At 37.5% G+C, this 11,081-nt stretch overlaps 1 protein-coding gene across 1 annotated transcript in view; it reads left to right on the top strand.

Annotated features, from left to right (window-relative positions):
• Nucleotides 1-7,103: 7,103 nt before the first annotated feature.
• The window catches only part of LOC118235897 (androgen receptor-like), a 44,508-nt gene continuing 40,530 nt past the window's right edge, over nt 7,104-11,081 (top strand). Inside the window, exon 1 of the mRNA XM_035433767.1 lies at nt 7,104-8,525. Within this exon, the coding sequence (XP_035289658.1) occupies nt 7,264-8,525 (1,262 nt within the window). The 5' untranslated portion in view covers nt 7,104-7,263. The remainder of the gene's footprint in view (nt 8,526-11,081) is intronic.

Genomic DNA, 11,081 nt, shown 5'->3' with positions numbered 1-11,081 from the left:
GGCCTGTTTTCGCTTTGGCCATGCAGATGAGTTGGCGAAATAAGTATAAGCTTCCAAAAACCAGATAAAAAACAATTATGCCTCAACGAGTGCTTGTATATTACTGTATAACATTAAGGCTGATTGCACCACATTGCAGTGAAGAAACAATTCAAGCTGTTGCACAGTCTTTGTTATAAAATTCAAGTGAAGCACTGTTGGAAAGCATATACAGTCCTTTACTGAATGAAAGTGTTATCTATCAAAGCAGAATGAACTGAAATTAGTTATAGCTAGCAGGGTTGTGTGCATGGCCGGTGTAAATGTCTGTACACGCTTTCTATTTATGTATTTATTTCTCAAATGGATTGTTAAAGACAATAAATGACCACTGAATCTTGACATCTTTGCATGTAGATTTTATATTTATGCCATATTTAGTTGCAGATATTGATCCGTCATGAATCCAGGATGGGGCTGCAGTACTGTTCCAAAACTTGGAGGGACATAGAAGAGGTAAATATATGCCAGGTAGTGGTTGTATGCATCTAATTGGCAGCACCAAATAAGCTACATATTCAGTATCTTGCTTTCTATTTTTGGTTAATAACTGTACAGTGTACATATCTCTGCCAAACAAATCGTGTGAGTGTGTCAGTCTGAGAAGGGGTCAGACACATTGAGTCAAGAACACACAGTTCAATTCCAATGTCTCAGAACTACTCTGGCTGCCTTCCAGTTCATTTTCTGCACTCTGTACTACTTGCTCCACATTTGCAAATGTTTACAGAAGGGATTAAAAAAACAGTCTGCGTTAATGGAGTTAAGATGCAACTCTTGCTTGGACCATCGGCAGTTTACAGTACATTGCAAGGCAGTTTGTTTTCTAGAAGCTAACATTTGCAGGGTTTATGAGCTGCTCTGAAGCATGTTCCTTTCTGTATTCCCTTGGAAAGTGTCAGGAAGTTAAAAAAGCATGTCCACCATTTGCAAAACCACTTAGATTTTTTTGGAATGAGCATTTCCCAAAACATTAAAGCTGTAGAGCCCCACATATATTTTTTTCTCTCTGGTAACTAGTAGCTGTGTTGATTTCTTGTAAATAACATGAGTTTATTTCCTGTAAATAACAGTTTAATTCAGCTTCATTCTGTAGCTGTCAATGTGGAACACACACACAGTTAGTGCAATAACATTACAAGAAAACAGGCATCTGGTGGTGATTCCAGAGAGGAGGAAAAAATATTGTCCTGCCACCTGTAGTTTTCACAACCAAATTATTTAGCCCAACACTTGATGTGGGGTAAAGGGAACAAAGAATGTGGTTGCTCAAGAGAGTTTGTATTAAAAGCTTTTCAGCATACTGTGTTACAGTTCCCTGCTGGTGCTGTAATGAGCTCAGCCCTCAAAAATATTTGGTAGGAAACTGGAAGGTCCCAAGAGGACAGTGGTCACAGTAAATAGAAAGGGATGACATCAGTCCAGCACATAAGGCAAAATAAGCTCATCTTATAGACTTGCTCTTTGTCCTGCCCTGTGGAGAACAGATCCTTATAAGTTCTACAATAAAAATGCATCAGAGTAATCAAGAGCACCTGTAACTTGGAATCATGTGATTTTAGCCTAATACTTAGCACTGTTGTAACTGTTCACCAGAAAGTAATAAATCTTAGTAGTCATACTTTTTATATGTTAATTCATATTTATTTATTTATTTGCACATATACAGATACAGCATGGAAAACACTAGTCTATCACCATGTACTGGTGATAAACATAAAATAGAAATTCCACAGTGCTACACAGGCATAGACCAGACAAACCATATCCAGAATTATATGTGGAAATATTCTGCAAAATAACAAGCTCCAGGAAATGATTGAACAGACATTGGGGTTTCAAGGATAAGGTTCCATAAGATTCTGGAAAGTGCTGAAAATGAAATTTATTTTGTCAGGAAGAATTAAAACTCAATATAACCACAATTAACGGTGTCCAGGCAGCATGCGGTCATTTAAAAATGTAAAGTTGTAATGAAACATATTGAATGAATGGTCTCTGTCCCAAAGTCTTTGTCCCAAAATACTGCATGACATAGTACCTAGCTTAAATGTCAATACACATACAAGTTTCATGATGAAAAGCCATTGTTAAGCCTGTCACATACTTCTGAGAACTGACTGCTTGATGACAGCCATGCCTTTAGATATGACTTTAGCATGGTAGATCCAATTGAAGACTGACACCAAGTCAATCACTTATAGAGTTAGTGCCGTTTTTCTTTATTTTCGTCTTTCAATCCCCATCTATTGATGAAAGTCCACCAAAATTGGCATGCTACCTCAGAGGCAACGTATACCATTGCAGAGGTATACCAAGTTTTTTGATGATTAGAAAAAGCACTCACAAGTTGTTTTAGTAAAATGGCCACACCCACACTATTTCCATGTAGAAGTCAAATTATTTCAACTTTTTCTGATAAATATTATAATACAGACTTTTAATTATTGGTGATGCTTAGCCAAGCGGCCTTAGACCAGTTTGGAAAGTAGGTTTTGTCAAAAATTATGGGTGCATCCCATTTCTTTTCCTTCCTCGCCTCCTTTCTCCCGCTACTACTTGTCTCCCACTCAGAAGTATGTGGAGGTAAAGACGGGAAGAGAGGAGTGGAGGATAGGAGAGAATGAGGAGGCGTGAAGACAGCTTGTCTGCTTCTCCTTCATCGATGTCAATGTCGACTATTGATGAAATAGCCCTATCATAAATGTTAGATTTTGCTGAGCACACAAATATTCCTGTAGCCACTCAGATCTTACACATAGCCAGCCCATTTAAATCAGCAAAATACTGTCACTTGTAAGTTTCATGTAGGCTACAGCCAGTATAAACATGAACCTGACACTGTGGTTTGCGTGTAGACACCAATTAATATGTAATAACAACACAGCTCAAAGTAAACATATCATAGTAGGCCTTACACAAACATAACAATTCACTTTATTCCAGAATCCCTATGTGTGCGATATCTGAACATAGCCTACAGCTCTAATTTACCTTGTATATTGTAGCTATACTGTAACAGCCTACACTCCATTGCCAGTTCATTACATTTCACATAAGCTAATTCAGCAACATTTCTGTAGATTAGTGAAATGGATATGTCGCCTCATATTATCTGAGTTACTCTTTTGCCATTTTCAGTGATCACATTAAAAACTATAAGAGTGCACTCAGTAGAGTGCAGATCTCCGCCAGGCATTCCAAACGGAAGCCGTTGTTGATCACTTGCGGCCCCTAGCCACCGGTTAGGAGTTAGCACTCAGTGTATTTCAATGGACAACAATGATGGAAATTAATTCAAATAAAATACTTGTTGTTGACTGATTTGCAAAATATTCGAGAATTCAGGTCCTTGGCCTGCTGTGAGCATGCACAACAAATATTAGGCTGATTGGCCCAGCAGTATGCGAGATTAGCTGCGGACAGAGTCACAAACACACACACGCACAAACACACACAACCAAACGCATGATCCCCTCCAGGCTCCGCCTGGCGGAGATAACAATCAAACTATGAAATAAAATGAAATTTAATTTGTTGGTAATAAATATGTCCATTGGAAACGGCTGGTTGAATACATTCATTCATGCATATTCACATACTGAAATAATGGTAGTGGTCATGCTTATTTATGTTCAGAGACATGTTTGTTTTTAGCAGCATTAATGTAGATGCAAATAAATAAACTTGCTTGCCTGTCTTAAATAGCCAAAGATATAAGCCACAACAACAAACTGACATTTACTTGCAGGCAACATATGTAATAAGGAACTACGGAACCACACACAGACATAGCAAAATATTTTGCATAACTGGGGAAATTCAAGCTATTCGCCATCTCCACTTTCTTGAATTTGGATAATGTCAGATCCTTTGTGATGATCTTTCATCCTCAGTAGGCGTGAGCATGATCATGTCACCCAGAAATAGTTCTGTGGTAGCATACATTGATGTAGCTATCCTTTGCTGGAGGAAGCGAGGATCAGGGTTTGAAGCCACTTAGCTCATCTCTTCCAATATTGGGACAATAGAGGGAGGAGATGAGCACAGAGGAGACAAGGTGGTAGTGGAAGAAAGGAGGATACATTTTTAGGGTATTGGGACCCACCCTCTAAATGAAGAAAAATCTAAATGGTTGCCGATGTTGGTTCTTGGGCAAAGTTGTTCATCTGAAGGAGTAGGATCTACTGATGTAAATTATATGATTTTCCATTAGCCATAGGCATGGATATGCTCTTTTAAAACCTGCATGTTTGCTATAGCACCCCCCAATGGCTGACTGATCCCAAGCCTGTCAAATGGCTGATGATATCTGATTGGCTGATGGTGGTAATGTTTTTAAAGATAGTTTTGATGATTGTAAACACTGTTGGAGCCTTGCACAGAGATGTAGGATGCAAAATCTCAACCTGATTGTTCAAACAGTTGAAGAGTTTCAGGTATTTAAAATGATTTGTTTCTCACTGCACCACCTATTGGCAGAGATGTGCCAAATCCTGTAGGCTGCCTCTGAAGCACATTTTGCATTGGAGTAGCGAGTTTGGTGAGGACATAATGTTCATGAGTTACAGCTGTGTTAGTAAAAAATGGCCACACCCATAACAATTGATTTACGTGTGGCAGCCATATTGTTCAGAAAAATCCACATTTTTTGATAATTTTTGAATTAGACTCCATAGGCTACAGAAACTGCATAAATTATTTCAAGACTAATGTAGTGATGATGGACCAAATGGCCCCAGACTAATTTGCAAAAGTACCTTTTGCAAAAAAAAAAAAAAAGAAAGAAAAAAAAGAAGCTAAATGGCAGAAAATTCAACATGATGGACATTAAATCAGCAATACACATACTGTTTAGCATGAGCCAAGGAATCTGGAGAAAAAAATAATTTAAATTTTAGACCACACAGTTCAGTAGTAACGCGTTACATTCGTTACATTACCACCATCTGTCCACTAGGCGTCATTACGATAAACTGAGCAGTGGGGGTGGGGGTCAGAAGAACATGCCTGCCAAGTTTCATAGCTCTACAATTCACAGTTTTTGCTCCCCATTCTGTTTTAGGGAATAATAATAATAACAATAATAATAATAGACCTAACATAAAAACAATAAGGTTCCAGCAGCTTTGCTCTTTGGATCCCTAACAATGTAGATTTTATGAGAGAGTTGTTGCCTTGTTTTACAAGACATGACACAAGCCATTTAACTGCAGGAAAGAAAAAAAACCATACCCAAACTAAAGGGAAGCACAAAATGCAGAAGCGTTTTTATTTTTTAATGACACTATGAAAAATGTCCACAGGAGATTTCTGCTGGAAAATTGATCAAGCAAACTTCAATACTTCCCATTCCTGCCAAATGCATCCATTCTGTGTTGTCCACCTGACCATTTCCAACAGAGAAACATACCTCTGCAAAGTGCATGAACATTTGTAATGTGTTACTGAGAGGCTTCATAATCTTAAACGTATTAAAAGCACTGAGTTGGAGTCCCTCGCTGAAGCAACATGTTGTGATCCAACATTGAAGGCATGCATGTACACGGAATACAACAACTGCAAAGATCCTGTATGTGAGATTCTGCCTGATTTTGATGGTGGTTTTATTAGTGCAGTGGGAAACGGAAACAGTTCTGAGAGAGAAGAATGATAACAATACCAAGGAGAAAGGTGACGGTGAAAACCACAGTGAAGTAGAAAATTGAGAGTTCCATTGAGAAACTGAATGAATCCTTCCAAGATCAACCCAGTTTCAAAGGGAATCTGTTAAATATAGACACATTTCACTCACTAGATAACCATACACTGCAGTTACTTATCCCACTGCTGTTATGGAGAAAAGAAACACAAATATGAAAATTCTAATCTTTCTCTCTCTTGTGTTCTCTCTCTTTCACTTACTCACTCATGCATGCATGCACACACACACAGTTACATAGTTATACTCCTATGAAGTGAGCATGTTGGTTCTTGTTGCTTTTTTCAGCATGTATGTTGCTGTGATATATTGTACAAGTATTATGATACATTTTGAAAAGTGGTTAATGAACAGGAAAGGAAAACATTACTAACCTGTCTGTCATGTAAACATAATATATCGTTTAAATGTCTTAGTGATGTAAAATGGCTGTAAATGTATACAGCATATGAATGGGACATGCAGTGCAGTAACTTTAAAGCAATGTTTTAGAAGTACTAAATTAAATTAGTCTGTGAAAGTAGTTATGAAATATATAAATGTTAAATTAGATACAAAATTACTTTAACCTCTGAAAAAATGTGCTTGATACCAGTCAACATTGTTACTCGTGACCAACTAAGTTTCCATTCTGTCATGTTACCCTTGAGCTTCTTTGTGAAATAAATCATTGCCTGAACAGTAAAGAAATTAAGAGGTTTTTTTTAGATGTCTACTATGTTGCCCAGGATAATTTCCTTCCGAACCCTACAACAATTTGACAAAACTATTTGAGAAAATTTGCAAACCAGTGAAAGCTATATGTGAAATTAAGGAAGTTTGATAGTTCATTTTTTCCCACACGGGTGAACAATCACAATTAAAACAGTTGATAAATAGACATAGAAATGTTGACTATTTTAATACCTGGTAAGTAGGCTATTCGACATTTGAAATATTACACTTTTGTCAGTAACATAGGCTTGTTGACGAGTTCATCGGTCACCTGCTTTTCAAATAAATATCTGAAATGATTATCGCTTGACCTTAGCAGGTAGTAGGCTAAATATGCTATATTACATTTTAGAGATGCTTTCGTAAAAATATACATTTTAAGCAAAAATAGACTTTTTTTGTTTCATTTTAAAATTTCAAGTGTTGCCTACCTCCAGTTGTATAGTCACTGAGCAAGCTACATTACTTTATTTTTTCCACCGCTACAGTTGCGAGACGCTTAAAAATTAATTTGAAAAAAAGAAAAAGAAAACCGCTTCTATCAATGGATTTATAGCCCACAGCTACAATTATATTGAACGACCTCGATTCACACGGCCTATCAGTGTGCCAGAGACGTTATATCTTTTGACTGTGGAAACTCTGGTTGGATTAGGAGGAGTTTGTGACTCCCCTAACACGGTTTTCGTGGACCATATGAAAACGTTTTTCATAACGTGCGAGCTGCATTTGGGAGTAACAGCGCCGACCGAACTTTGGACTTTCCGAGTTCAAAGTACAATTTCTTTCAGGATATACACTTATGGGAGATGAGCCAAACGAACGGACAGATATTCAGTAAAGGACAATTTCACGGGACGTCTCGTAATTTGGATACCGAACTGCAGGAAGCTGACAGTGCTAATTTTCCGATGCAGCCTGAGGCTGAAGCCAGACGTATCCATTTTACAAAAAGCTCGGATAGCAAAGGCGACTCTTCTATACTCGAGCCAGACAATGCAGAGGAGAATGCGTATGGCCCCTTTCTTTCTGACCTGCACGACTGTTGCACAGATCAAAAATCCTCGCTACCAACTGCGCCCCGTAACAGACGGAAGATAAATCCTCACAGTGACGCCTGTGTTTCGAACAGTTGCTCCGAGTCAGCCTGCACCACCATCTCAGAAACCGCACGAGAGCTGTGCAAGGCTGTCTCCGTCTCTCTTGGTTTGAACATGGACTCAAATGAGATGAACGAACCGGGGCATAATCTCGCCTCATCTCTCGCAAGTGACCTACGTAAAAACTTTATGTTTGAAGTGCCTTTTTTGGGAAGTTCTGGAACCCAAGAAAGTGTCCCGCGGGCAGAATACAAATGCGCCAGATTACATGATGGCCAACTGTTACAAAATGACGAACTTTCTGGAATGTTTAAAACTACCCATGTTCAAGGCTTGACGAATGAGGTTGCACCTTCACATCTCAGCTCTTCATATTCAAACTGGGACACACAAGAGACAAGACTAAATGCAGAGACTGAAACCTCAGCTTCTAAGGAGCAGGCGAGTTGCATGACTATGGATGCAGCGCATTCTGGTTTCTGTCAGTTTGACCAACTCTTGCCAACAACCCTGGCACAATACAGTCAGATAGATCCATTGTCAATGGGTCGGAGCAACTTTAGGTCCCAGTTCTTTTACAAAACTTTGGCTCTTGCCAACGAGGCAGCCGAGCATGTAGAAGGGCGATATGTGGACAGTTCAATACAATATAGTCCCAAGATTAAGACCGAGAATTTACAGAATCAGTCTGGGGGCTCATGGGATCACCAGTACAGATACAATGAAAATTGGCACTCACAATATGGACCCTCAAGACACGGTCTCCATCCATACTGTACGGAGACAAATAATCAATTTGTTGTTGAACCGTTTGATTACCAAAGAGGGGGCGGTCTGCTCCCGAGGGATAGATCTGCATCGGAGTCGTGGTTCCCGGGTGGGATGCTGAGCAAGATGCCCTCCACAAATCTTCCTTGCCTGAAGACTGAAGTTGCAGACTGGCTGGAAGTACCTTGCTCTGACAGAATGCTGTGAGTCCCTGTAGTTACTAGTATATATTGAAATAATGATAAAAAAACGATGTGCTTATTTGCTTTTCTAACGCACCACCTTCTGCAGTTACTCCAGGAATGTGCATTGTTGCAGTAAGTTTGTTTTCATTTCCAGTATATGTAGATTGAAATTTGATATTGGTATTATTCAGATAATTATTTTTTAGTAAACTTAAAAATTATAAATGGTGATACACACAACTAGCTTATAATAATAATAATAATAATAATAATAATTAGTAGTCGTAGTTGTAGTAGTATTAGTAGCCTAGCGGTTGTAGTAAGATAAAAGTAGTATTATATTAATATAGTATTATATTAAATTCTTAGGCAGTGCCTTTTCAGGGCAACCTAAAACTGTGCTCATTTATACAGATTGAAAAACTGAGCTGAAATTCCTTGCAGAAAGGGTATGACAGCATGGTCTCATTTGGGATTTTATCCCAGGACCTTGCTGCCGTAAGTCCATTGCTTAAATTAAGACACGAGAGGCTACATAAAAACAAACTAGTATGGTAGTGAAGTTATCTAAGAAATGCTTATTCAAGATCTTTTAAGGATGTTATTTTCACTTTCACATGTTCACATCACAGAAATCTACATGTGAATTTAAAACAGTTTTAAAGATACTGAAACACTGGAGCTGTTTGTGTTGCATTCAGTATCAACTTTGATAAATGGGACAACTCATTAAATAGCCATGGCAAGGTTGATTATACTTCCATCAATTTGTTAAAATGCACTGATATATTGCAGCTTGTGAAAGGTGCAGGTGTATTATTATTAATATGATTATTTAAGTAAAATTGTTATTAAATGTAAAAGAGGAATTTTAAAAAAATTAAAAACTCACGGGAAACCCTATGCTTGAAACTGTTATACTGAACCTACGATAGCACCTTGGATAAAAAACGCAAAATGAAAATTAAATTTGTAATTCCTAGAGGAAATACACAGTTTCAGGTCACCTGTACCCACCCACTCTTCTGTTTACTGGTGAGCCAGCTACAGGGCCTCATTATACAGAAGCTATGCTCCCAAGGAATTTGCAGCCAAGACAACCCCGATTATTAGTTTGACTTATTCACAAACACTAGCAAGTTAGACTGCAGTGAGGGCTTGGTTTGTTGTGCATTTTAGGAGACAGTACTATTTCAGATTTCAGCAAAGATCTTTAAGCACTTTCCCATTAAACTTTTTTCCCCAAAAATTAAAGTGGATTAAATTCAGTATGAAATCTGTGAACCCTCCCAGCCGGCCCACTTATAAGAGGGGACGTTTCAGATTTTTAAAAAAAACCAAACAAAAAAACATATTTTGTTCATTAATTAATTGAACTGGAACATTATGGTTTAATCTTGGTCTATGAAAGATGAAGAATCTAAATTGAAAACTCATCTTTTGGCCTTAAAGTGTGAAGAATATCTGGGAGGATTGGCTATTCAGTTAATAGTTTTCAAAATAAAAATGTCTCGATGGAAAATAATAAGATATGCATATTTCCTTTGTGTATCAAATGTGTTTGTTTACGGTGATCAATAGTCTCTTTCTATAAATGTTTTGTTGCAATATAAAATAGAATCGTTTTCATTTCAGTCTTATAAATAGGAAGTGCAGGGTTATTATAACACAGTAACTGTAAGTACTTAACAGTTTCACATTTTGTTACTAAATAAATTGGAAATTCTATCTTATAAATTCACAGTGCAGGGTTATTGTAACATATTAACTGTAAGTATTAAACAGGTTCTAATCAAATTACTGATGCTTAAAAAAAGACAGAAATACATATAATATATGCACAACCAATGAAAAAGCACATTAAAATGCATGCATTAGAAAAGTTATTACACTAATATGTCCTCAGTATTGAAATCTATTGCCCATCTTGTTAACATTAAATATTTTTAAAATCTTATGTTTATATGTTTATTCAATGTCTTTTGAGGTTGTACTTTCATGAATAAGGAGAAATTACTCACTGGGCACGGTGATTCTGAGTAATATAATAGGCACATTGCCTCCCTTGGCTTTCATTTTGTGCCTGACTCGAATATTAGACATGACTAACATGTAGGCTGCCATTTTCTTTGGAAATGTTTTTTTAGAAGACCACTGTTGTTACAATTTAAAATTTTGTCTTTGAGCTATGAGCTGCTTACCCTGTGAGAGACACCCGTGTGTCTAAAATATGTTTTTGAATTAATTGTGACCAGTTATCAATGTGATGACTGTGGTTGGATTTGTTTTTCCAAGCAAAGCAACAATAGACAATATATTGACTAAAACCAGTTTAGCTTCCAGAGTTAAGGGGAAAAGAGTAAGGTCAAGGATAACATCACGTTCCTATCCGCATGAGACATCTGGCAGCAGATACCAAAGAAGGATATTTCCTTTTTGTAAAAAAGGGCTGCAAACTTAAACTGATGAAGAAAAGCAATACAAATCAATATCAAAGAGACTATGGAAATGCTTTAACACAGCCACATAGCACAAGACAGATGCATTCTTTTGAACCTAAAGCCAAATGCAATA

This window comes from Anguilla anguilla, chromosome 9, assembly GCF_013347855.1.
Source record: "Anguilla anguilla isolate fAngAng1 chromosome 9, fAngAng1.pri, whole genome shotgun sequence".
Classification (NCBI taxonomy): Eukaryota; Metazoa; Chordata; class Actinopteri; order Anguilliformes; family Anguillidae; genus Anguilla; species Anguilla anguilla.
Note: the sequence above shows the minus strand (reverse complement) of the source record. Positions and strands in the feature narration are given on the sequence as shown.